This window comes from Balearica regulorum, chromosome Z, assembly GCF_011004875.1.
Source record: "Balearica regulorum gibbericeps isolate bBalReg1 chromosome Z, bBalReg1.pri, whole genome shotgun sequence".
NCBI lineage: Eukaryota > Metazoa > Chordata > Aves > Gruiformes > Gruidae > Balearica > Balearica regulorum.
This window is the reverse complement of record NC_046220.1, coordinates 20,915,364-20,943,105: the sequence shown is the minus strand read 5'-3', so window position 1 is coordinate 20,943,105 and position 27,742 is coordinate 20,915,364. Positions and strand designations below refer to the sequence as shown.

General features: G+C 37.4%; 1 protein-coding gene across 2 annotated transcripts in view; it reads left to right on the top strand.

Moving 5' to 3' along the window:
- The first annotated feature begins 4,037 nt into the window (after window positions 1–4,037).
- CEP120 (centrosomal protein 120) overlaps window positions 4,038–27,742 on the top strand; it is a 38,446-nt gene continuing 14,741 nt past the window's right edge. Inside the window, exons 1-17 of one of the 2 annotated variants that reach the window (XM_075741092.1) lie at window positions 4,038–4,188; window positions 6,352–6,508; window positions 7,410–7,524; window positions 8,383–8,524; window positions 10,326–10,474; window positions 11,658–11,855; window positions 13,922–14,149; window positions 14,409–14,616; window positions 15,632–15,745; window positions 16,937–17,114; window positions 18,772–18,921; window positions 19,767–19,949; window positions 22,236–22,332; window positions 22,419–22,571; window positions 23,240–23,329; window positions 23,810–23,902; window positions 25,225–25,386. In XM_075741092.1, coding sequence (XP_075597207.1) covers window positions 4,137–4,188; window positions 6,352–6,508; window positions 7,410–7,524; window positions 8,383–8,524; window positions 10,326–10,474; window positions 11,658–11,855; window positions 13,922–14,149; window positions 14,409–14,616; window positions 15,632–15,745; window positions 16,937–17,114; window positions 18,772–18,921; window positions 19,767–19,949; window positions 22,236–22,332; window positions 22,419–22,571; window positions 23,240–23,329; window positions 23,810–23,902; window positions 25,225–25,386 — 2,469 coding nt within the window. In that variant the 5' untranslated portion in view covers window positions 4,038–4,136. The remainder of the gene's footprint in view (window positions 4,189–6,351; window positions 6,509–7,409; window positions 7,525–8,382; window positions 8,525–10,325; window positions 10,475–11,657; window positions 11,856–13,921; window positions 14,150–14,408; window positions 14,617–15,631; window positions 15,746–16,936; window positions 17,115–18,771; window positions 18,922–19,766; window positions 19,950–22,235; window positions 22,333–22,418; window positions 22,572–23,239; window positions 23,330–23,809; window positions 23,903–25,224; window positions 25,387–27,742) is intronic. The other variant, XM_075741093.1, reaches the window with a different exon arrangement.

The window sequence follows — 27,742 nt, the reverse complement described above, 5'->3', positions numbered from 1 at the left end:
GCGAGGCAGACCTGTACTACCAAACCCAGAGGACCCCCTTTCACCAACATGGGCGGAACTTTTAGTCTGAATTTGAGTGTTGGGTAGCAAAAGCAATTGTGCAATTTGCTCTCCAATAGGTATAGTACAAGGTGGCGTAGGGGTCCAAACCATAATTCTTATTTACCCAGTATAATCGGAATCTATGACCCCAGGCAAAACAAATAAACCTGCTCTGGAAGTGGAGGAACGACCGAGCAATAAGGCACATAAACCCTTAGGCAAAGGTCCATACACTCCTGTCAGCACTAGATGTACTGACTGATCTCGAATTACTGTGGATTGACTGGTGCCCAGGTCCAACCCGGCGCTGCCTGCTGTGGCTGGTCTGAGAGACTCGACTGTAGTGAGTTGCCAGCGTTCATCTCGTTTATTTGTGCCGGCCATGTCAAGGACTGTGCTGGCGGCGGCTGGGGCTGGGTCCTGTTGTGTGGTCTCGGGGCACCGAACCTTGCGCCCCTCCTCCCATTTCCCGAGGTATTCTCAGGGAGTGGATTGCCTTGTTTGTGAAACTTAGAACAACATTGATTACCCCAATGGTATCCCCTTTGACAATGAGGGCATAATCGAGCAAGTTGTCTTCCCTGCCCTCCTTGTCCTCATCCTCCTTTTCTCACTTTCGGACAATCTTTCTTCACATGCCCTTCCTGACCACCGGAAAAACATTTAGTAGCAGCTCGTGCAACTGCCAACTGTTGAGCTAAGGCAGCAGCTAGCATATCTGCCTTATGTTGCTCAGAGCCCACGTTTTGGCATGCTCTAATAAGATCATTCAAAGTTTTTGAGTGATTACTAATAGGATCAATGGCTCGCCTGCAGTCCGTGTTTGCCTTCTCAATAGCGAGCTAAAACAATAACAATTCTGCTGCTTCAGAAGAGTCTATCTGTCTCTGTAGAGCAGTTTGTAAATGATCCAAAAATTGTATGTACGGCTCCTGAGGTCCCTGACGAATGGAAGCAAATGACGACTCTCGCTTGCTGAAATCCAGCACCCGTCGGAGTGCCCTCAAGGCTAACCCTGTGGCTTGGGCAAGAACATTCCACGATAGTCCAGCCTGTGCTATCCCGGTAGCATAATGCCCTTCTCCCATTAATTCGTCAAGACTAATAGCAGTTCCTACTGTTAAATTGTTCATCACCTGAACTTGCACCAGCTCACGGTATTCCAAAAACCACACAGAGTACTGTGCTGCAGACAACACAAGACGTAGGATGGATTTCCAATCTAAGGGTGTCAGTACGTAAGATTCTCCTATAACCTGTAACAAGTTCATTGTGAATGATGCCTGCAAACCATACTCCTTTATCGATTTGCGGATCTCCTTTATTACATCATATGGTAAATGAACGTATTCAGGGGGTCTATTCGGTTGATACAACACAGGTATGGCTTGAAGAAGCGATATGTCCCCTTTTTAGTGCCTCTGTCTGGCACTTGTCAAGTAGTCCACCCAAGATTTTAGACTGAACAGTTCCTTGTAATGGGTAACTCGGGGCGGGGGGGGGGGGGGGGCAGGGGTGCAGAAGGGGGCAGGTGTACGCCGAGTGGAGGGGGTGGGGGGGTGGGGGTCAGGGATATCTGTGAGAGAGTCTTTTGTCTCTGTTGTTGCAAAATCTCTTCTGCTGTGGGGGCAGAAGCAGCCATCGCTTTTACAGGAGTAAGCGGAGGATATAAATCTCGCTCTCATTCGGGGTCAATGGGACCTGGATCAAAAGGATCCCCAGGGTCTGCTCTGCCCTCTGACAGCGGAGGCTCAGTCACCACCTCAGCATAGTCTGACTCCAACTCAGGATCTATTAATTCAAACGAACGAGATTCTTTTTTCACATTTGTCTCAGCGGGTGGTAATACGGAGTTATTCACTTTCTGCAATACCTGTTCAGCATGTAGCAGAGTCCTGAGAGCAGTATAAACCACACGCCAAGTAATCAATATATCATCGGGGAGCTCCAACTGCAAAAGCTGCTTAGCTTGCAGCTCCTCTCCAACCTTTTGCCATTGAGTGAGATCATATGAGCCTTTAACAGGGAACCACGGACAATAGTCCTGAATCCATACAAGCAACCTCACCAAATGCAGCGGAGCGACCTTAAAGCCTAGTTCTCATAAAATATGTTGTAAATTCTCTGTATGCAACTTCTGTTCTCGAGTCGCTGACTGTCCCATAATAAAAAAAAGAAAAAAGTCTAAAAAACTTCTCCACAGCTGCTCACCTGTTTCATCCAGTGACCGGTGATGAATATGAGCGCTCGATGCAGTGCAGTTTCCTCCGTCCAGCTACGCAGGGGTACACCACTGGTAATTTTCCGCACTGCTTTTCCTTCTTCTCTTTTCCAAGTCCTTCTTCTATTTTTCAAGTCCCGATTCGGGCGCCATTTGTGGTGTATGATAGGCACAGACTCCGTAGGGTGCAAGTACAGAATCAACTTTATTACAGAATTTTCTGATTATATAGTATTTCTTGTTAAAAGGCGAGGCTCTTTTATTCCCCAGTCATCACCCGATTCGTGTTCCCCGCAACATCAGCTATTCTGTTTTTCTCTTGCACCTGGCAGGCGCCTGGCTGGCTCTTCTCAGCTCCTTATCTCCTGGATTCGGCCAGTCACATGTTATTTACGAGCTACTGAAGAATGCAAGGTCTGTTTTGTGCGTACCTTTTCTTTGAACAGCTGTTTTTCGCTGCTTTAGCCCACAGGTGGAAATCGCACATTTCCCACGCCATCTTTATTCGCTAAAGCGTTGTTCTCCACAAAAAAAGCTGCCAGGTAAATTGTACATTTTTGTCATCTTCTGTGATCATGTTCTGTTTCTAGTCAAAATTACTCACTTTGCAGAGGTCTGCCTCCAGGTCTTCTTTAAAAAGTACCTACAACCTGCTTTGCAGAAGCTGACAGTGATGGAAATTTAAGAACTTGGACTGTAAAGGCAGAGTTGTCATGCCAAATGCGGTGCTGTACAACAAAAGATGCCACAACAAAAAGCACCAGCCAGAACCGAGCTCAGGCATATTAAACTCAGAAAAAATAAAATGCATTTAACAGTGATTCAGAACCAAACTCCTGCAAAAGGAAAGGGTTTTTCCCTCTCCTGGTGTTTGAAAATTGTGACTCATTATCTTTCCAGAATATGCGTGTTACTAAAACACAAGGATTTTAAGTCAGTGCAAAGTTTTTGCTAAGCTATCTGATAAACAAAAGATTGCAAACATAAAACCAGGGGGTTTTGCTTCACAGTCAAGGGGCACATGTAATTTGGCATGCCAGGGGACACTAATTCCTGGTATTATTGCTTAACTGATTATTACTTCATATGGAAGATAGAATACCTTAAAAAATGATGTAAGCGTGACAAAGCTGCACTTTGCTAGAACTAGATTCAGGTTGTCCTGCCCTGCCACTCATCATAGAAAAATAAAATGAAACTTTGGACAGGATGCCTTTAAAGTAGCTGGTTATTTGTTGACTGGCAATGCGAAATATTTGTGAAAACTGCAATGCCATATTTATATTTTTATTTGTGTGTATGAAGTTTTTGACTACTTTTCCTCAAGACAATACCACGCACAATGCGCGTTTTACACGGCCCGTGCCACGACACTGCCGACCACAAGTTAGCGGACCCCGCGCACGCGTTACGGGAAGAGTCAAAGCAAACACCTCAGCTGCTCGGCGGCACCGCCGGCCTTTCCCGAAACTCCATTTCCAAGCCAGAGCACAGAGAGATGACGCAACGTAGCCAGACGTAGCCTTGGCGACAGCCGCGCGCCTCAACCAGCTTCACCGCCGACAGGTGACGACACCCGACGCCAATCAGCGGCGCCCGGCGGGGCGGGGCCAGTGCGGCGGGGCGGGGCCGCGTAGTGCCGAGCCGGAAGCGGCGCGCGGTGCGGCAGGCGGGGCCGCTGTTGCTAGGCGGAAGTGGGGCGGCCGGCGGCGGTTGGCGTTTAAAGGCTCCGAGGCGGTAAAAGGGCGGCGAGTGGCGGCGGGACGGGAGGGTTAGGGGGGCTTCTGTCTTTTTCTCCGCTCCACTTCGGGAACTCCGGGAGCGGCTGCGCTTCTCGGCTTCTCCCCCAGCAGCCCCAGGGTGGAGCGGGGACATGGTCTCCAGAGCTGCCGATCGGCTGCTGATCGTCGTCTCCGTCCTGGAAGGTAAACGGAGGGGGGGAGCGGGAGGGGTCCAGGCCTCCCGGGTGCTGGGAGTCCTGTCCCTCCTGGGCGGGAAATGGAGGGTGATCGCTGTCTCTGGAAGTGATTTCTCTGTGGAGTGAGCGGGATAAGGCAAGCTGTATTTAAAAGCTGGTTATGTTACTAAAGCTACGTACATGTCTTAAAGCCAGGATAGACTACCCCCGGTTTGTTTCTGGACGTATTTACCTCAAATATTATTTAAAATGCATGATGAAAGCATCTTTCCTTTTCTGTAAAAAAAAAAAAAATTAAAAATTCTCTTTGCATTACAAAAGTCGCCATGCAGTGCTGTCACTTAAACCCCGTCGTTGCCGGCCCCAGTGGGTGCAGAGAACCGTTTGCCACCGTCCCCTCTGAACCGAGCCTGTATGTAGGCAAAGGAGCTCTGCATCCCGCCCGTCCGCGCTTTCTGGGGCTGCAGGCGCGGGCAGCATCCGCTAGCCCTTCCGTACGGGCTGTGGGGGCTCGGCTGTCGCCGGCGGGCTGTTGAAGCAAAAAAAAATTCACTCAATAGCCAATGTGACTATGAAGCAGGTATCCTTTATTGTAGTGCTGGGAGTCGCACCGGGATATTTCCACGAACGTGCGTCTCGACGAGAAACAAATTGTGATTTATATTACAAAAGAGTTTACATATTCATTAGGTTTCCGATAAATTTAATACATATTCATTATTATTCTGGGAATTCATGAATATATGCTAATGTCCTGATACACCTGTGCAGTTTCCTTCTCAGGTGGTCGTCAGGGGTCATCCTTCTCAAATCTTCCTCTTTCTCCTCTTCTTCAGTGTACAGAGTTGGGTGGCCTCTTCTTCGTTATCTCCGTTTTGCAAGCTCAGCAACCTTGTTATCCATCCTGCCCAGATGGTCCCAGGCTTGTTGGCATATTGGGCCTCCCTTTATCAGGTTGCCTCAAACTTTGTCTTTTTCTAGTTCATATCCAGGGACTATTCCCTAATTTATGGCTTCTCTTATCCTGTTTCTGCATTCCAACTATTTTATTAATTGCTTTCTTTTGTACTGGAGCATGAGACAGGCGAAGCCTGAGTTTGTGGAGCCTGACTCAAGTGTTGCCAAGTTATATTCTGGGTTTTTTTAATTGTTCTACACTAATTGGTTTCCCTTATTCACTGTGCAGTCTGTTCAGCTGGGCCATGCTGCACGGAAGCTTTGGACTAAAACATTGAGAGTCCAGCTGAGGTTTTAGGGTTATCAGGATCGCTTCACTTATATGCCCCTCCTTTCTATTTTTTAGGTAGTATTCCGGTCTTTCTATCCCTTATTAGCAACCTACTGTAACTTTTTTTTTACTAGTGACTCAAATACCTAACTAATAATTTTTCATCTTGGATTTCTGCAGATTATACATACTGATGCATAATTAGCATGCAAGTGGGGGTTTTGTTTGGGTTGTTTGGCTTTTTTTTGGCTGAATGCTTTCTCTTTGTCAAGTAAATACTATTATCACTCTGTCTATTTATGTAGTTTCCCAAGGTAGCTTTAAAATAAGATCCTGTCCTCCAACATGTATGTAGCGCTTCTCCACACTGATATGTGTAAATCATAAGTGTTCACTTCATTTTGTCGTATAAATTATTAATCAGAATACGGGATGATGCTGAACCCGGGACAAGTCCAGTATAACTTTAGGCACTCTTATCTGGTAATATTTTTTTTTAACAAGTAGTTGGAAAACCACCTTTCACTGCTTTTATTAGATGATATTTTTCTGCTTTAATGTGGGACAGTGGTAAAATCTGCAGTAGCGGCAAAATATTCAATCTGTGTCTCTTACCTGTTCACTTGATCTAATCTCAATCATAGATTTCTCAAAATTAAATCATACTGGTTGCCCAGTATGTCTGTCTTTGTTTCTGTCTTTGTTACTTAATGTCTTGCTATTTCTGGATGCTTCGCAAATCGTCTGTTTCATGTGATCTTCTTTCTTAATTCTGTGTAGTAGAAGAATTTTTTTTTTAATATGAGGAGCATAGCTTTAGAGTAAGCGCAGGGAAGGTGATATGGGAAATATTTTTTTATGTAATTGTTTTATGGCAAAAGTCTGAGCTCCCACTTCGTTTTTTTTTTAGTGATGGTGCGTGGCAATTACACTCTTTTACAGGGCGCGGTTTTCCAAAACGACCGAAGCATGTGCTTATAGTTGAAGCAAAGTTTGATGGTGAACAGTTGGCTACTGATCCTGTAGAGCATACAGATCAGCCAGAATTTGCTACAGAGTTGGCTTGGGAACTTGATAGGAAAGCACTTCATCAGCACAGGTAACATTAGAAAGTTAAGTCTAATTTGGAGATAAAATTTAGTTTTCTTGTCTTTACAGCTATTGAAATACTTTTTTTTTGTGTTACTGTCATCTGAATTTTTTTAGAAACTTTAAGCTGTGCATTAATCTATCATAATGTTACCAAAAGAAACAAAAGTTGTATGTGGTAAGATGAGTGATGTTTAAGAATTCTGAAGGCTATGTTTTTACACTACTGAAAAAAATCCAAGAGCTTACAGCAAATTAGTAATGCTATAGTTTAAGCATTAGATTCAAGTTTTCTTATGTATACTGTGACACAGAACTGACTTCAAGCCTGAAAAGCCTATGCAAAATATTTTTTTAAATGTCAAATGAAAGAGCTGAGAAGTTGAATAAGGTTTCCATAACTGTTATTTAGTTTTGACTGGCAGATATTGCCTCCATATTTTCAAATAAGTTAAAAAGGCCATATTATCTTTGATGTTTGACGAGAAAAAAAACACATAATGTACCTTATGCTAGACACCTTCTCTATGCCTCTAAGTATCCTTTGCACAAGAATCTTATGCATAAGTCCTATTTTTAAATTACCCTCACAAGTGAAATTCCAGTTTCATGTGAGATGTAGTGCTTATTTCTTGTATGTGGATGAGATTGAAGGTGTTTGTCACTAACGTCTTTTTAACAGCACTTGAGACTGAGATTCCAATACAATCCTCCTACAAATTTAATCCTCTTGTTTGTTCTCTCACATAATAATGAATTTTTAGGCATTCAATATAAACTCAGTTTCTGACTTACTAAAATCAGTTATGTAACAAATAAAATTTATGTCATTGAAACTTACAAGTTTCTTTTGTGAACTAATTGCAGAGATAACTTTGACATTTTGGATTTCAACTGAGTTGTTCTTTCAGGCTGCAGCGTACACCTATCAAACTCCTGTGTGTTGCACTCGATCCTGTATCTTCAGCTAAAGAGAATATAGGCTATATTGTACTTGATTTAAGGGCTGTGCAGGAAAAGAAACAGGTATGTTATGGGGTATAAAGCTTTAAAAACTTATGGTTTTGACTATGGTATTGTTACAGATAGTAGAATTTGAATGACTTTCGAATCTTGTTTTGGAGTATGACTCCTAGTTGATTGCATACTTTTTTTTAGAGAAGAGACATCTTGACCCTGTATAAGAACATGAGTAAATGAAAATACTTTTGCACTAATGTTGCACTTCTGAATTTGAGAATTAGAACACTTGTAAGCAATACTTTTAAGCAATTCCATGATTTAATCACATGGAAAAATTTATCAAAACAGTTGATACTGAGCAATTGAATTGAGTCTCCATCATGAAATCAAGTCTTAAGGTTTTTTTAATTGGCCTCTGTGGAAGATGTGTTAGGTGATCAGAACTTCCAGCCCGTTAACACAGCATTGAGTAAACAGAATGTAATTGTTTATATAAACTTAATTAATGAAAATTCCATGTTGTGCTTAATCAAAACATAACTCTGACTGGGGTCCTGTTATGACCTGTATGTCTTATTTTGACATCACACTTTTTAAGGCTTTGTGATCCATATAACTTAGTATGCACTCTCAGTTGAGATCTTGAAGATTTTTGTCTTGCAATTAAAGATTTTTGGCATATTTTTCTTGCTAACTCCTTTACTGTACAAATCGGTGGAAAAGAATATGTTCAGCTAGTCTTCCAGGCATTATTCTGTAAAATCTTTTAGTATAATAGCGTATTCAAAAAATTTGATCTATTTTGAAATAAAAAACAAAGTATATTTCTGTAGATGAAAAAGTAGAAATGTTAGAGCAATTTTAATTTTTCTGTAACAATATTATATTATTTTCTTTTTGTTTTTGTTTTTCATTGTGTAGGCACCAAAATGGTATCCTCTGCTTAGTAACAAGTACACTAAATTTAAATCTGAAATACAAGTAGGTGTTGTTTTGGAGATTGATTCAAAAGCACTGGTCAATGGGTTTAAAGCAAAGGAGGCACCCCCTAGAGAAGGGAAGGGTAAGTAACATAATACGAATATCACTCACTTTGAATTAAAAACATTCTTGTGCCAGATGAACACATCACTTGTTGCAAATGCATTAAGTCTCAAGAGAATTTTATTTCATAGGATTTTCAGTACAAATCCTTTACAGCTGATTAATGTTCCTTGTGGTAATAACTTTACAAGGATGCCTTACGGTGGTAATTATGCGACTTTCAGGTGGACAGAGTTGCAAACCAACTGATCTTTAAAATCAGAATCAGGGACTCATAGTTTACCCCTATGGGCATTTTACTCATTTCAGAGCTTTAGAAAGTTCTGTAATGAAAGACATAAGACAGGAGCTTCTTTACAGAATGCGGTTTACATAGTTTGGGCTTGAAATTAAAGAAAGGCAGTATTTCATTTGTTGGGTAGGCTGCTTCTCTTCTGATGTGTTTTTCTTCTAATTAACTTAAATCATGTTCTATTGATAAGGTGGTAGTAACATGTACTTCAATTTGTAGTAGATGTTACTACAAAAATTACATCTGCTTTAATTGTTGGGACTCATTCCACTTCTGGATTGCCTTGTACATTCCTCTCAAAAGTAATTAGTGAGATGTGTCAAAAATGTATTGGAGCTCAAAAAGACACCTATTAGTGTTAATATATGTGCTGAGCTTTTCATTAAGAATCTGGGATTTTTAGTGCAAGTTAGTAATTCAAAAAAACCAAAACCTTCAAAGCTTGATTTAAAAAAAAAAAAAGACCCCAGAACAAAAATAAATTTACCTCCCCCTTCATCCCCCATGGAAAAGCCTGTCTACTTAATTTCTAAAAACTCTGTTACAACTAGTGGATTTTCTCTTACTTACCTTACAACACTTCACGTTCTTGCCCCGAAGGTAACTTTTTTCCTGATTCTAAATTTATCATCTGCTTATCATGATCTGTGGCTGTGGTTTTGTAAAAACAGAACGATCAGTGGCAGTAAGCGTTGTATGAGGTTTCTGGCCCAGACTTAAAGGACTTGGCTGCATTGCAAGAGTGGTTAAGGCAGTATTGGAGTTCCAGTGTAATCACTTAACTTACTCCATCCTTTCAGGTCCACAACAAAGCACAGGGAATTTTGCATACTGTAAAGTTTGTAAAGGAGGCAAGGAGCTACTGTAAGGGATTTGTTAATCTGTGCTTTCCTTGTGATCTTTCTGCCTGCAAGCTTGCCAACTTTCCCTTTCTTCTGTCATCTCAAGATTAGTCAATACCATATTTAGGCAGTGGAGGAAAATACATACATTTTCAGACGGTTAAAGTTAATGTTCCAAGCATTGGGTATGACAGTGCTTGACTACCTGGTCTAGTCAAATAGTTAAGGACATATTTTCCTTTTAGGATTCATACACTCATTTATTTTTTTTGCTTCACTGACCTGAGCGACCTAAAGGTTCCAGTGTTCGAAACAGAGCCTTTTGGCTCACAAGCAAAAGTGCTGTGTGATCGTGACTATTTGGGGTAACCTGAGGTCCTTTGAAATGTATTGAATCACCAGCACTATAGAGTAGACACTGGTAAACTAGAATACAGACAGTTCTTTATGCACTGAAGACTTCAGATGAAAAATCTTCACACGAAATGTTCCAAAGGTCTGTAGAATGAGACATTGTACGTCTTTAAACAATTGAACAGTTTGTCACATGCAGTTACTGTCTTGCATGTCCTTTAATGAGTTAAAAAAACCCAAACAGCATGGTAGACTCTAAACTGATGAAATCATATATAAGATTCTTGCAGGAATTAATAAGGTCACATGTTAGTTTTTTTCTTCTCTCTTAGCATCTGCCCTTCTTTCTGGACTAGACCCTAAAAGTATTGTACCAGTCTTGAATGAAGAAGAGGGCTATCATCAAATTGGACCAGCAGAGTATTGCAAAGAATACTTTGTCTTGTCTGTAACCATTGTGTTTGCCACACAGTTGGAACAGGTTTGTTTCCTTGCTATGTGTAGTTTTTAAGTACTATCCTATGCTTGTATTTTCACCCTACCATGCCTTATTTCTAGTGTGAATTTTTTATTGTCTTGTAAGTTTCTTGGAATAAATAACCTTGTCTGATATTGAATTAATATATATTAATTTGACATGTAAGCATTACATAAAGTTTTAAAATTCATTTACAGATGAAAGATCAGAATTGTTTTAGAGCACTAAAATTGCAATTACTTTAAATTATGCACTTTTATGAAATGCATACATACATTTATATTACAATAGAGTGTAAAAAGTATGTATATGGATAATATCAGTTGTCAATGTGGTGCCCATGTGCTGAAGTTCAAACGAGACGAAATACCATTCAGATCTGTAAGATATATGAAACAATAGAGTTTATATGTTGCCTCAGGGAACATTTATTAGCTTGGATGAAGTGCCATGCTAATGTGATTATTTCAGCTTTAGACCTCAGCTGCTGAGTTTATGCTGTACTGTACTACACTGATAGACATGGTCTGATTTGAAAATACAGGTTTGCCCAACTTACTGTGAAAGTCATGACTCCAAGCCAGCATGATTTTAATTGATCTATAACTCTCCTTAGTCTTGCCATCTTTTTTCAGAGAAAATTATTTTCTATGTCAGAATTACAGGGACCTCGTGAAGTAAATTTACTGTGATCACTCTGGGGTAGCTTGTGCCTTTTTAGGCATTGAACTCACAGTTGCAGTGGCTACACGATGAAGTAGCTGGTTTTGGCTGTTCCAGTCTCTTATTCAATCACATAAGTTCTTATATAAGTCAGTTTCTAATTTGCATTGTTTATTTACACTATATTTTGTGGAGGCACTGCTTATTTCTGAATATTTGTGCAGTGCTTGACATTATTGATTATATCATGTTAGTTACAGCTCCTGGTGTGGATAAATCTTAAAGATAATTCAAAATGGGTCATTTTGCAAGTTATTGGTATGCTGATAAAGCAATATTTTTTTTTCTCCAATATGAGTATTAATGTAATAGTTTTCATTTTATATGCATAGTGCAAACTGGGATTTAGGTCAGCTGCTTAGTAGTTTGAGATCATTTTAAGCTCTTTAATCACAAAGCTAATGCTTAAGGATTACTGTAACTGGACATTAATGAAAGAGATACTTTTCTGCATCTTTTTTAGTTAGTTCCTAGTACTATGAAGCTTCCTGAACGACAGCCTGAGTTTTTCTTCTACTATTCCTTACTGGGAAATGATGTCACAAATGAACCGTTCACTGATTTAATTAATCCAAACTTTGAGCCAGAAAGAGCTTCAGTTCGAATACGTAGTACAGCTGATGTCCTTCAAGTTTATCTTTGTTCACAGTCAAAATTGCAGGTAAGCTGTTTCTTCTCAAATGTGAATGAAAACAAATACTGAAAATAAGAGTGTTTCAGGCTGAAACTAAAAGCATTTCTTTTTCCAAAACTAGATTGTATTACAGTATTTTGGCTCAAATAGAAGTTGATTGTATTGATGATACAAGAGAAACTAGCAGCAAGTTAGTTTTCCCTAGCAGCAAGTTTCATAGCTCAGATGGACTACAGCCTTTTAGTTTGGTTGCTATAGAAAACTGGGTTACAAGTCATGGCAAAATGTATTAGTGAAACATAATATTACCAAAGAGCCAATGTGGCATTTTCAAGAGCTCTGAGCTCTGGTACCTGCTCTGCAAACAGACCATCTGCAACCCACAGTCCTGCTTTGTGCTGCCAGTGATAATCTCACCCACACCAGCTGCTCAGGTCACACTTGCCTAAGTTCTAAAATCTCTGTCCTCAGCACTCTTTGTGAATAATAAGGGAGGTCTGGCTTTTTTCCCCACTGCTTAGCCAAATACTATTTTTAAATACGCTACAGCCATATTTGGGCTGTTACAGGCTATAGCTTATCTTTAGCTATGCCTTTAAATGGGGGACGCGGCTTAGTGGTGGAGTTTGCAGTGTTAAGTTTACGGTTGGACTCAGTAATCTTAAGGGTCTCTTCTAACCTAAATGATTCTGTGATTCTAAATATTGGTAGTACTTAGAGTGTTTATGGCAATCTGTGTCTGGCTTACACTTAACTCATTACAAAACAAGAGACTGTTTGGTTGAGGGTAATACAGGTTTTCTAATAACACAGCTGGTAAATAATACAGGGTTAGTTATACAAACTAAGTCTCTGGATCTGGACCCTTTTAAATCTATTTTCCTTTAAACTTGTACAGACCATTCTAGTTTTGTTATCCAGGTTAGTTTAAGAATGTTTAAATCTTGTATTTTCAGATTTTTTTGTCTCAACTTTAAATATTTTTCTGATAACAGTTTTTGGAGAAGCATGTGTATTGATGTGTTTTGAATTTAATTTTGGTCTATAGTCTTGAAACAAAGCATTTAACATAACATGTATATATGGAGACATACAGATAATTATTTGTTTTTCATTGTGTTAAAGAATGACTTTTTGAACAAGAGTTGTTGTGAGGTCAGATCCACATCTTGATTTACAATGTTCTTTCTCTGACTTCTCACTTAGCTTCTTAAAATTTAGGATCAGAGCACTGTATTCTGATCCTTAATATATTTTTTCTGAAAATTAAGTCTTTAGTTGTAAAAAGTGCTAGCTGTCAGACTAAGGAGTATATATATATTGTGTGATTGTATTTGTGTGTGGAGGTAACAAATATGTACACATACTGAGGTGTGTATATTGGCAGCTGATACCTTTTAGCATTAAAGTCTTCATTAAGTGTAATAAATACTAAGGATCAGAACATAGTTTTCTAATCTACTGAAACAGAACTGAGGTGACTCTTATTTGGGAAAGAGCAAGTTGGTATGTAAGTTTCAAAGACTAGCTTTCACTGTGGAAAACAAATTGCCTTAGACTGTTGGGTTTTTCTGTCTTTTAGGTGTATAAATATTAAGCTGTGGAAGGAAGAAAGAGTTGAGTCAACAGAAATTATTCTTACCAAGAATTAAGAGCACAGTTACTTACTGCCAAAAATCCTTGCTATTGCTCTCTAAATATATACACAAAGGCTGAGCTTTAAATGTCATCTTTTCCTTACCTTGCAGTCATGTGTTATATGCCTATTCATTAAAGGCAAGAATCTGTGGTGTGTTTAGAAGCCACAGACTATTGAATTTGTCCTCCAAAAAGGATGATATGACAGGTCCTCAAAAGGACAGTGTGGTGATCCACTACTGTGTTAGCGCTAGGCAAATCCTACCTGCTCAATACTGAAATTTCATAGCTATTCTTATACTCCTCAAAACACTTGTTCTCAGCATACAGGGACTAGCCTCCGGGTGATCATTTTGATTTGTTGTATTTATGCTACCTTTAGTAGAGGGTGAACAGACAGTTCAAGTGGAAATGCACATGCCAGTTACTTTCTAGCATTTTTTATATGCATACAGATGCATCTTTGCTGTGGGGACCAGTCTCTCGGAAGCACTGAAATACCCCTGTCTGGACTACTGAAGAAAGGAAATGTGGAGATCGATGAACACCCTGTGGCAATAGAAGGAGCGTTTGTTCTTGTTCCACCAAATAGAGCTAAACAGAAACTGCCACAGTTGCCTTTGGATATGGCTCCTACTGTTGGGGTATCTGTAATTCTGCAAAAGGAGAGCTTGAGTGCCCAGGTATAGCTCGCTTGTTTATTGTTGGTTTAGAGACTGTTGCACAGTTTCATGTTAAAAAAAATAATTGGTATTTCTAGGTCATATTTGACACTTAAGTATGTAAAGAAAAACCTGAAAGAATAAGTTGCTTTATATGAATAATCCTTTCATTGCTTCATTTTTCTATGTCAGAAAAATAATCTCAAACTATAAAACATTGTAGACAGAATTTTTCAGTGCAAGCCAATGATCAATAAGAAATCTATATCACTTCATTCAGCCTTTGATTCCCTTAAATGCTCCAACTGAATGTAAAGAGCCTCAGGAGAAAGTTCTTTCACCTACTAGTGGAAAAACAGGGAGCCTGCAGCAGAGATCCCAGAATGTCCCATCTCAAGCTGAACACTCTGCTCCAACAGAAGATGAAGCAACAACAAGTGAAGTGGAAAGTCTTAAATTTGAAAAAGGCACAAAACTAAAGAAAAAGGGTATGTGATACATAATTTTTTCCCCAGTTGTCAAATGTGGTCTTGATCATGTTCAGGCAAGTAAAATTTATTCACATAAAACAAATAACAGGAGGAGAACAGATCTTGTAATTTGAACATGGTGGTTGTTGAAAACACTTGGATGAGCCAGACTGGGGATTTGGTGGTGTGCTGGTTACAAGTGATGGGGATGGTCATCAGCCTGAAAAATAATACTAGAAACATTTGGAATTCCCTGGATTTCAGGATAGAAAGGTTCAGTACAAAACCCATTAAGAAACTGACTTGCTCAAGGAGGAGATGAAGTGGTCCAATGTTCACATTTATTAAATGAAGCCAGGGGAAATGTGGGATTTTTAAGATTTCCAAGGAATTTACTACGTGGATAATAAATTGTGAAAACAAATGTTCATAATGTACAGATTCCTGGACAAAACCAAGCAACTGGGTCGTTTGTTTTTACATTACCCTTTTGTAGGGACTTGGTAGCCCACATAGCCTACTAAGACTTCCCTTGTTTTGTTTTTGAGATCTGGATTGGGGAAGAAGTCAAAGTGGAACACAGGTGGGAGAGGGAGAAATACTATAATGGTATAGTAAAGCTCAGAAGAATGAATGTTGGCTTGCTAAACGTTAGTGAACATGCATCTTCTTAAAAGATGATTTATGAATAAAGCTGAATGATTATTTTTCTAATGATACTTGTATTACTGTTCTTCTGAGATTGGTCTTAAAGATGCCCAGTTCTGTAGAGGAAAATCTGTCTCCTAGAACGTGCTCTCAGGAATTGTCTGCTAATTCAGCCAAATTTTCTTTTAATCTCAACTGATCTTATCTAAGCAAGGATTGAGTCCTGCATATGGAATGTATCAAGAAAAAGTTTTGTGAACCCAGCAACTAGTTTGAATCTGCAGTTCAGAAATCCAGGATTGTGCCTTCTTATTAATGGTAATAGTGATTTTATAACTTTCTTTCAGTAAGATGTAAAACATGTCACTTCACATTTATCTTTCAGGGCTGGTGGCTGAGTCTTGCCAAGAGGTTAACAAGCAGCATACTGAAGAGCTTCAAATTTTCAAATCAGAGAGCAGAGCAAAGTCACCACTACTGTCAGATCTGCAAAATTCCAGTAATACAAAATTTATTGAATTTAGTACATTGAATGAAATGTAGCAACTTAAATGAATTTTAACAATAGGCTGTATGCAATTTTGGTTTTCTTGTCTGTGACAGCCTTAAACTTCCACTCAGCCATTTCATTGCACCAAGCAATCTAGTGACGTGTTACCTGAGTGACTGAAAACTATTTCATTCCTATGTTGCACTGACCAGCTGATGTAGAAGTATTACTGAATTTTTCATTTTGTATTGTTGCTGTTAATGCAAATGAAACACTCAAACAAGCAGGGGAAAAAATAAAGTAAATGCTAACAATGATGTATTTCTGCAAAAATGACAAAAATTGAAACATTTTAGATAACTGAAGAAAGAGGATGAGAGCAACTAGCACTTAAAGGCAGTTGGATTCTTCTCTGACAGTTTCTTTGCTGCTTTCCCTGCTTTACTGGAGAATGCCTCTTGGAGAGCTTATAGTTTGACCTGTTACTCTTTGAAGGCAGTATTGGGTCCCAGTGTAAGGTCTGGGGAAGCCTGTATGCAACTGGACAGGCACTCACTGTAGCTTTTCCTTCCTAGATTATAAAATAGATGCCACAGTAGGTGGGTTCTGATCAAAGTGCATAAGCAGATGTGACTTAGAGACCTAGCTAGAGCATTTTAGTTTGTTTATATAGTTCAACCTCAGCCTGGGAAGAGTAGTTGATGCTTCTTTATATGAGCACTGCAATTGATCTCATCTTCTGTCTTTTTCAGCCCAAAGTAAAGATGTTAATTAATTCAAAGCAAACTAAGTTACTACAAATTATTTTTTTGTAAGCCCACCTCTTCTGCATGCCCTCAAGTTGGCTAGGAACAATTATGTAAACTGTTGAAACTGAAGTCCTGTCATATCTTGGATCTTAGTCTAAACTTTTCTTCAGTGAGATAAGCTTACATAGCTTTGAAGATTAATGAAAAAAGGAAAAATATTAGAGTCTTTTTTTAAAAGATTTGTGTAGTGAGTTTTTGTTGCTTTTTTCTTTGGAAGCAGTAACTTACAAATAGAGTGGCTATTTTTTGTAGTACTGGATTATACTACAAAATCTCTTGAGGAAGCAAGCTATCTGCATTTGCATTTAAAATGTGGGACTTTAATATATTCTGTTATTTTGGACAGAACAAATCATTAAAAATGCACACACATTCTCTTCTGTGTCTTTAGCCAATAATGGTCCAGTAGCTGCATCTCAACACAGCCTTGTGGGTGCATCCAGTTCTTCTGAGCCTGTGTCAGCACAGAAAATTGTCATTCCAGCAGCCTCTCACCATTTTTGCTTTTCAATAGACTTACGAAGTCTACGTGGTCTGGAAGTTGGTTTTCCAATAAATTGCATTTTAAGGTACACTTTATTTTTGTTGATCTTATTCTTGGTAACAACAATATCTTTCTTTTCAAGGCAAAGCCTTCAGAGTCTGAATGATGGCAATGTGCCTTTTATCTTTACATAGCTGATTTTCAGTAACGAAATGCTTAGGAATGTTTATCTGGCTCATCACTAAACTTCTGAGCATTACAGCATTAAAGATAGTATGCAACACCTCACCTGCACTGTAATTTGTATTAAATCTCAGTTGAATATCTGAGCTCAGACAATACAGATCATCATTCAGTCCTTAGGGGAAAAAGAGGATTATTTGCCTCCTTACTTTCTGGCTACCTTTCCAGCTGATCGAAGTGACTTCTGTAGCTTTCCATGTCTCCACCAGGAACTCCTTGTAGTATTTTAGTAAGAGACAGATCACCTGGTTTGTGTGTGACACTGCATCTAAAGGAAAAGTATTCTAGTCTTAAAGTGAAGAAAGAGTGTAGTAAATGCATTATCATTCTGAGAGGTAGTATCAGAGGTTTTTGACAGTCTTTGCATGCAGGAAGCAAACCTTGGTAGGGAGAAGTAATATTTTTTTGTTACATTAATTTGTGAAGTTACAAAAGAGAAACTAATACAGATTGCATCATTAATGACTTTCTGTATAGGCTGTATTATTAAATAGTATGTGGAAAACAATATACAATGGAGGAATTTTGTCACATAAAAGCTTTTTCACATAACATTCTAAAAATGAATTTGCTTCACAACAGTGACAACAAATAGATTTATTTCATGCACTTGAGTTTTTACAGTTAGTGTTGAATATGGCAAGAAACTGAAGAGGAGAAACATCCACACACAAGTGCTAAGAAAAATTGCAGGGTAAAAAATTGCATTTTTCACTCTATATTGGTAGCATTATTTCATTCAGGTCTAAACAAGGTCTTTAAACAGTTTTGCACAAGCAGTTGCAGTAGGGAATTTTATAAGTAGCAGCATCTGATGCAGCATTTATTTTATTAGTAATTTAGCTGACAGCTGGCATCATCAATTTGAGCAAAGCAAACTTCAAGAGGCTCTTGGCCTCCCCTTTGTTGTAGTTTATCATACACTGAATTGTGCTAGTATAGTAGTTTCAGGCCACATTGTAAATCGTATTGGTAAAATGGTTTGACTTTTAGGGAATTAAACTGTGGGAATTAAAAACTAAATTCTTCAGATGTGACTAAAATTTTCAAATGGTGCTGACACTGCATATACATATACTTAGTTATCAATTACTGCGTGTTAGACCAGTCTTAGCTGTAAATATAGTTATAAATGCTCTCAAGTAGCAATCTACAGCTGAATATAATATTCCTTTCTTGTATTTCTCTGCTTACTTTATATAATGATTGCAGAATTTTAATAAAAGATTAATTCATATGGTTCTGAACATACAGGTTATTAAAGCTTTTTTGTCAAAATAACAGCCAGCACAAATGAAGCTGGATCAGTGCTGTAACGAATGAAAGCATGAATATTTGAGAACTAAATTCTATTGTTGGATGCATTTGTACAAATTTTGCTAACTTTAATACAAGTCATGCTTCAGTAAAAGATGTCTAAATTGGTTTTCTTGTTGCAGAACTTATAAGAAAAAGGTATCTATTTATTAAATTATTATTTTTGTTAATGTTTTTATTAGGTACTCTTACCCATTTTTTGGCAGTGCAGCACCTATTATGACAAGCCCGCCTGTAGAAGTCAGAAAGAACATGGAAGTCTTTTTTCCACAGTCCTACTGTGCATTTGACTTTGCAACTATACCGCATCAGCTTCAAGATACGTTCTTCAGGTCGTAATTTGCATTATTTTTATTTCAGTTACACTTTCTCTATTTTTTGTTGTAAATGCAGTCACAAGTTCAAATTTTTTACTTAAGATCATCAGTTTGAGAATTTAGTGAAGAATCCAAGTGCTAATGCCAATGAATATTTAATATGTTGCTCTTCCAGTTTCTTTATTACTTATGTTTAAAGACAGGGACTTTGAAATTCTTGCTTTTATCTCTTGACTACTTATGCAGGGATTATCGCTTACAGAAACAACTGCTGTTGCTGTAAGTTGATAAATTTAAGTTTGATAGCATAGTCTTAACAAAGTATTACTTCAAATGAAATAGATAAGTTTTTTATTTTTCTTTTTAATACACAGTAACTATCCAATACATTTGAAAATACAGCAAGTACCTAGGAAGCTGAGTGTTGAGGGCTGTGGCATAGTTTTCCCAGTAGTACCACCAGCTTTCATTAATTAAGATGTGGAATAAAGTATCATCCAAATAGTGGTGTTTTGAAAGAAGAGGTGGAGGAAATGTATTTTATGAGTAGCAGTGAGTAAAATTCATTTATAAGTATTTGTAAATGAAGACGATCTAGGTCTGTTAAGATTATTCAATCACTTTCATTTCAGCGTTGTTCTTGCTAATAATTGGAGAAAGGAATGATAATCTGACCAAAGTGGTGGAGAAGATACAAAGTCAGTCTCATTCCTCTGTGAGAGGCAGTATACCCATCTCATGTTTACAGTTGTCACCATTTGGGAAGTTATTTTTAGAACATGAAGTCCTTTTCCCAAATGAATAGGAATGCTTCCTCTTTTGTGTTGATGCCTGACAGTAAAATCATTTTTTTGTTTTAGATTACCTCTTCTGGTTGAATTGTGGCACAAGGATAAAACAGCTAAAGACTTACTTCTAGGGATGGCAAGACTTCAACTTTCAAATGTTTTTGCTTCAGAAAAAACACGGTTCTTGGGTGGTAACGGTGAACAATGCTGGCGTCAGACTTGTAATGAAACAGTCAGTGTCACAGCAGCACAAGGGTAAAACTATTTAAAAAAAATTACTCACTAGCAAGTTTTGAAGAATTGTTTGGTTAGTATTTCCCTGAAAAAGGGCAAGCTCTTCCTGTGTACCTTTTTGGATACGTAAACAGGCTGCAGAGTACTGCAATATGGGAGTGGAAATAGGCATCTGAGAGATTGAAAGTTAAATTGACACGGGCATATTGTGCAACCCCACACCACTACCAGAGTCATTGTAATACAAACCTTTACATAAATCATGATCTTGGGTAAGCTTCACAGATCCATTAAGAAAATAAATCATTGGAAAAAATGTTTTTGAGGCACTTACTAAGTTACTTAACAATTACAAAAAGCTGTTGATATTCCAGAAAATAATTAAGACTGTTTGTCCATAGCGTGGTTTTAGATGCAGCTGACTTCAGTGGAAATTAGGAGGGCAGATAAATACGTGGAGTGGAGAGGTTTCCTGTTTCAGGATTATATCCTGTGATAGTAGCAATGATTTGAGCTTGTGTATATCAAAAGGATCAGTGTTATTAGTTAATATTCTGTCTGAAGATAAAGATTTGTTTAAATAGAGGAGTGACATTCTTTATGTATATGCAGAAACTTAATTTATAGTTACTGCTGTCTTCTGTCCTTGTTGAAGATGTGAACTGTGCTAGCAATCAGTGTCTAGACCCTCATCTTTTTCTGTGTGAAACTTGATTATGCCTTTAGAAATACAATAATTGCTATTAAGACTGAGGTTGGTTTTAAACCTCTAATCCTATAGATAACTAAAACATTCTACGTTTGACACACAGGAAACTTCGAGTTACTGACACAGTAACTCCTCCCAAATTGATAGAAAAATCGATCTCTGACTTTGTTTAAACACACTTTTTTGTGTGAAAGGCAGCATAGCCTGATTCTGTTGAGAGTTACTTTATGATTTCACCATACATTAAGGTTCGCACTTTCATCAATAAGAAGTTTTTTAAAAAGAAACCTGATCTTGCACTTAAGCTTAAGTGGTTAAAACTTAACCACTAGATGGCATTCTCGAAGAGTGTCCGCGTTTTGCTGTACTGATAGCTTTCTAGCTCTGCTCTTATTGATGTGATGTTCTTTTTATGCTGATGTGTTAAACTGACTTAATTACTCAGATTTCTGAGATTTCACTACTTTGAATCTTCTTTTGTTTCTTTAATCAGTGACTGATAGAATGTTGTAAGAATTTAATGCACTCATTTATGTTAACTTACATGAAGTACAAATGTTTGGTGGTTTGGTGGTGGGTGTTTTTCCCCTTGTGAATAACTGTGTAGGACATTGCATCTTTGGAAAAATATTTTAATGTTGTCTTTTTATATTTGCTGGAAGACAATTTCTTTGAAAACTACAGCCATGCTTAATTCCTGCAGCCTTTTGCTGCAAATAGCTTTATATCTAATTCTGCAGCTTCCAGGCTTCAAGCGATTTTGTAATTGCCTTTGCATCAGTGAGTAGTTATAACTGAAATTATAGTTTTGTTTCTGACCAAGTACAGATTTATGCTGCAGTGCATTTTCATGTTAGACTAGTGATAACTTTGTTAGGTGATTTGAGTGTGTTCCTTCTCTTAATATCTTTCTGTGCAGAAAACTACTTTTACTACAGTTAGTCTATAATTAGAGATAAGACAGCCAGAGACAAACTGTTCTACTTAAGCAGAAACTGCAACTAATTTCAGATTAGTTTATTAAAATATCTGTTATCTAGACTTTTTTTCACTGCAAGAGCAGGTAGATGCTTAACCTGTACGTTGATTTAAAGTTGTCAGTTCTCTGTGCTGAAGTTTCCAGAAATGTTTTGTAGTAATCCAAGGACGGCTTACCACACATGGTATGCTAAGTGACTTACTGTACTGTGGATAACCAGAAAGTTACTGTTAACATTTAAAAAAGCAAGACTAATGAAATTCATTGAGCATCTTAGAACAAAGTCAGCAGCAATACCTTATTCAAGAAGTATATTTTTTTTAGAAAGACTGAAGACGGCAGGTACAATTTTGGATCACTCTCTTGTTACACGGATGTGTTGATTATAGTAAGGTGTTAGGTCAGAAAGCTTACTCTATACGTATAAACCAGTCCCTAGGTTAAAACAGTATACATGAGGGAGCACATTTGGACTGTCACGTAGGCAACTGTTTAGAGTCTCTGAGCTTACATGGAACATTTTAGCACTTAAACTTCGCTGGTTTGCGTTGTCTTACAATTCACTTTCTGTGTTTTTAAGACAGTTTTCATTAAAATAATATTCTAATGCTATTTATAGGTCAGGCAACAGAATAGCAGAGCTTTCCTATGCTATCACTTTGGAAGACTACGGGCTTGTGAAAATGCAGGAAGTTCTGGTGTCAGATTCTTCTCAAGTAAATTTTACATAAATCTTACCCTTTTTCCTTGAACATTTCTTTGAAAAGTTGGGTTTCCACTTAAAAATCTGTTATTATATCAGTGTGTAGGTGCTGGTCCGCAACAGCATGTCCCTACCATTCAGCCTCATTGCGCCCCAGAAAATCATCCTGAACCTCGAGAAACTCTTGAATACAAAGCAGCACTGGAGTTAGAAATGTGGAAGGAAATGCAAGAGGACATTTTTGAAAATCAGGTTTTTACTCTTTATTTTCTAAACTGCATGACTGCCAGAAAAGCTTTATCAGAATTGGTGAGAGGAGTATTAACTGCATTTTCCTTAAACTTTGCCACTGTTACAAATAGAAACTACATTTTGCTTATAAGGAATATTAAAACATCGAAAGTACACAACTGTCTTCCATACTCTTAAGAAAGAAGGTTAATTCTTTTCTGTTAAGTGACTGAATTAGCTGCTAGGTAGTGACATACAGAATACTCCCTTCACAATTTTTCTGTTCTGTTTATGAAGTACAGTAGATATGCAAGACTAAAATTATTTGTGTTAAATGTTAACAATGTATTTATTTATTCTCAGTCAAACTGCATTGCTGTGTTTCTACTCTTGAAGTCATTCTAGGTGTTCTTAGTCACATGCTTCTTTTGAAATGTAGTTTCTATTTGTTAGGATATTTTTATCAAACTTGGACATACTTTGCTTTTTGTACTTAAGGGTAAGAGATATTTTTCACTATCAGAATCATAGCTTGAATTATATAAGTCAGTGTACTAGACTTAGTTTTTTTATTATTTTGCTTCAGGGCTTAGTTCTGCTATTACTCTGTCCTTTAAAATTGCAGTTCCAACAACTTTGATTTGGTTCTCTGGTGTGGGGTTTTTGTTCCTTTTTTTGGCTTTTAACAGCTTAAAAAGAAGGAAATGGCCCATATGCAAGCACTTGCAGAAGAATGGAAGAAAAGAGATAGAGAGAGAGAAGCGTTAGTGAAGAAAAAGGTAAGGAAACTCATTCTCATACTTGCTGAAAGTCTCATTATAAGTCTCATATCACTAAATTTGACAAGGTATTTTGTAACTATAATGTAGAGCAAAGGATCTGTTATTAGCCTTCACACCTACTCATATGCATGCATCTAGTCTGCAACAGTGGAAAAATTAAAAGTAGCCCTTAATAGTAGAATACTTGTTAGAAATCCTTTGTGTTAGTTTACTTTTTCTGGGGCTTTTTAGCTTTAATTGCCTTTCACTTGCATGGTCAAAAAACACTTCTACAGCTATGTATGGTAACCTGCCAGCTGTCATTGTATTAGAAAGAAAGGCTCTCCATTGTGATTTTGTCTCTAAGAGCTGGAGATTTGGTTTATATGTAAATTTCCAAGCAGAAATTGTCAATATTTTATATCATAGCAAGAGTAAATTCTTTGCCTGTCTAAAAGATTATTGCAAGAAAAAAAAAGCCTTTTCTTGTTCTTTTAGGTAGCAGAATATACTGTTTTGGAAGAACAACTTCAGAAAACTCTGAGAGATCTAGATAAGCGAGAAAGACAGCTTTTTAGTGCTGAATCAGAGGTAAAAACAATGCAATTCCATGAGCTATTTCTGTAAGGTTTGTTGACTGTTTATATAGACAATTGTGACCTGTGTATAAGAACTGAAATATCCGCGTTCATACTGGTACACAGAGGAACACTAATAATTCAAGCCAAATTTTGTTACAACTACACTTTTTTACTGAAATGGAAATCCAATGAATTTTTTTATTAGGTTGCTAGAATTATAGAACTGTAAGTTTTCTGTTATTAACAGAATTAGAGTGCCAGTGGAGATGTTTCTGTAACATTAGCATATCTCAATTTTAAGTTTAGTAGTGTCAGGTGAACATCGTACATGCGTACAGGAGTGCCTTACTTCAAACAGTAATTCCTCAATTAACCATTGAAATAGAAGGTGACAAAGAGAGCTGGGAGAAAGTGCTATTATCCATATCAATCCCTCATGTGCTTGTGAGCAAAATTAAGAAGGCTCCCAACATAGGGACTGACAGGTTCAGACTGTGTCCTGTTCTGTACTCAGACTCTCTATACCCCTCAAGATGCAGTTTGTGCTGTAAATATTATCTCACTTTACCTTTATCATCTTTGGAAAGTATCTGATTAATTTTGGCCAAATGCATTTCAGTCTGAGTAAAAGTATTCTGAATCTCATACATGTTTGTCTCAAAACTTGCTCTAAACTTAGTGAGATTCTGACCTGAGGATTTAGAGGTAATAAAAATCAGTGGATTCCAAAAGCGTCTAGACAAAATTATGTAGGGTTCATTTAGCAATTGCACAGTTTGAGAAATGGGCCATTTGGAGAGGTTTCTATTCAGCTAGCAATTATCTGAGCCAGTAACATCTTTCTAGAAAGTTCAAACATGTCAAGGACTGTTTTCCTGTTTAGCTCAATGAGAAATTTTCCCAGTATGCTTGGTTTGAAGACTGCAGTCTTATTGATCTAAAGGCATGTTGGCTGTAGCTGTGACTTCACTGTTTCCACAGTGAAGGGGTATATTTAGCTTTTTAGTTTGTAGTAGAAAGGTGGATAGAAAATTTGCCTTTAGCAATCCCATGTAGAAAGCACAGTAGAGATACAGATAGCTCCTTTTTAACAATAGTCAAGCAAGAGTTTATTTGTAGCCCAAATATAGTAATTTGCAGGGCATTAGTTAAACTGAAAGCCAATTAAAGAGTATATAGTAAACACATAGATAACAATGGATTTTCTATTGTTTAATTTCTAAAATGGATAACGGGGTTTTTTCTGTCATGAATTGTAGTAACAATTGTAAGAGACTCTTAAAATAAAGATCTTGCACCTGTGCATTAGTATAAATATGTCTCACTTTTAAGCTTCAAAGAGTAAAGAAGGAGTTGCAAGTAGAGCATGAACGAAATCTGCAGGAGCTACAGGATTCTGTGCGGCGAGCCAGAGAAGAATGTGCACACCAGGTTGAGCTAGAAAGGTCAAAAATCAAACAGCTGGAAGAAGACAAGCTTCGCTTACAACAGCAGGTAAGTACACTTAAATTTTCTGTGTCAACCATTTACTTCTTTAAGTAAGCATTTTTTAAAATAAGCATACTAAGTTGAGCAATGATTTTGAGGGAAGCACTTTCTGGCAACTTTGTAATAAACATTTTATCTCTGTTCAGTGCACGGCATGCTGGGATCCATCTCTGTCAGACTTGCTCAGTAGTAGGGCCAGTTTGCAATGCAGTGGTTATAATTTTTTTTTTCAACACTGAAAATCAAACTGCAATTACAAGCATATGTTACATGTAGAACCTGAACAGCAGTATACCTTTTAGCACTTTAATAAATTGTTAGCAATTAACATCTAGAAAAATATATTGGTAGCTTGACTATGCAGTTGGTTTTATTCTTCCATTGCAAAAGAGTATTTCAATTATCCTTATTTGGGTGAGGGTGGGGAGTGTGATCTTCTATTCTGATAGTGTGATCTTCTATTCTGAAAGTAATAGTTTCATTAAACCAAGAAAATTTAGACGACATTCTTTTGTCCTATAAACTAGCTTTTGCACTAATGAGAAGGCTAGTCTTGCTCTTTCTTGACTGTTAAAGAATACTGTAAAATTTTAAAAGTTAGTGCTAGCTTTTTTGAGCAGTTACAAAATTAGACAATCACTTTGTTTTTTCTATTCAAACCAGACAAACTGCATCAGACCAAAGATCCCATTAGCTCAGCATTCTGTTGTAGCAATGGTTGGATTTAGAGGGCAAGAAAATAAGAAATGGAACAATGAGAAAACACAATTTTGGTATATCCAGCAATACCATCAAGAGTTACATGTACCATCAGCCAGAGGCAGCATGCCTGGAGTAAATTACAATAGTTCTAAACCATATGCTTTAACTTATTCCTTACCTTTTAAGGAGATGTGTCAATACATAATTTTCAAACCTGAGTTGTAAAGTTCTCTAAATGTCTAACTTGTTTGGAGATAAGCCCCACTATTCACTAGAGGAGATTCTTGAAGCATCAAGAAGCATCAAACCTTGAAGAACATCAGTCTTCCTGAATAAGGAAGTTGTGCTTTATTTGTCTGATTTTTGCAGTTCTCTAACAGTCCACAACCAGAGGTCTCATGAGAAGTTCAATTTTTGGAAGTGTTTTCAGAACCAAACAAGAAGTTAAACAGTATTGTAGAAGTTCTAGGGAAGGCTGGCATTTTTCATAACTAAAGAAATTAGTTACTATTTTTTTGTCATATGCATCATACCTGTATGTCTGCCTTAAAAAAAAAAAGGTAGAAATGGAAAGGTGATGAACAATAGTATCTTTTGTCAAAGTTGGCTATTGCAGTTACATGTGAAAAGTAACTGCAGTGAACTACATTTTTGTATGGCTCCTTAGAAGCATCTTTGCTTTCTTACATCAATTCTGTAAAAATAATAGATGCAAAAAGCTAAATATTGGAAGAAAACAGAAATGACTCAATTAGGGGATCCAAATAATTAAAATATTGATGTTCTAATAGAAGAAGTTGTAGGCTTTGAAACAGAAATTCATTCTCTAAAGCATTTTCACCCAGTATTCTGAACTGTTGGATGCAATTCATAGAAATACTTGCATTAACTAGTTGGACATAAATACAAGTGTAGCATTTGGGATCATATTCTGTGATGGAATGCATCAGTTCCATCAGTTGTATTAAGGTATTTATAGTTGAATAATATTTAACAGAAGAGGAATGTAAGCTACTCTTAGAAAATATCTTATAAAAAATTCTTAATATTTTTAATATGGTATAATTAAAAAAGCTGTTAAACATTTTACTTGATTTCTTGTAGCAGAGTAGTTGTGTATTGGCATTGTTTTTTCAAACTACCCATTTTAAGATGAAAAGTGAAGTTCTCTTTTTATAGTATCTTCATGAAACTGTGGAAGTACACAATGAGGGCAGAGGTACATAGCATTAAGTCATTAGTCACTGAAGACTTTCTCCTTCAACCTTGCTTCTAAATCATTATTTGGCTGTACAAAGTATTAGTTGTTTCCTCTCCAGACATTTCTAAACAAGTTATGCTTGTGAAGTTGAGTAAGTAATAAAACTTCATATAATAGATAACACTGTCAGCTTTCTTTAAAAAATGTGTGTAAATCTAAATGGTTTTGTTTTCTGTGTTTCTTCTGCAAGTTGTTTTAGAAATGTGAACAGCAATGTTTATGAATCTTGATCTTCTGTATATGGGGACAGTGTTGTGTTTTTTCTTTCCAGTACTGAGCAAAGATCCTCTTTAAAATTCTTCCTATTAAAACATTGCTGTATGCCATCATCAAGAAATCATTAATTATGAATGTGTAGCTTTCAATGCCTGTTTTATATCACATAATTGACACTAAGAT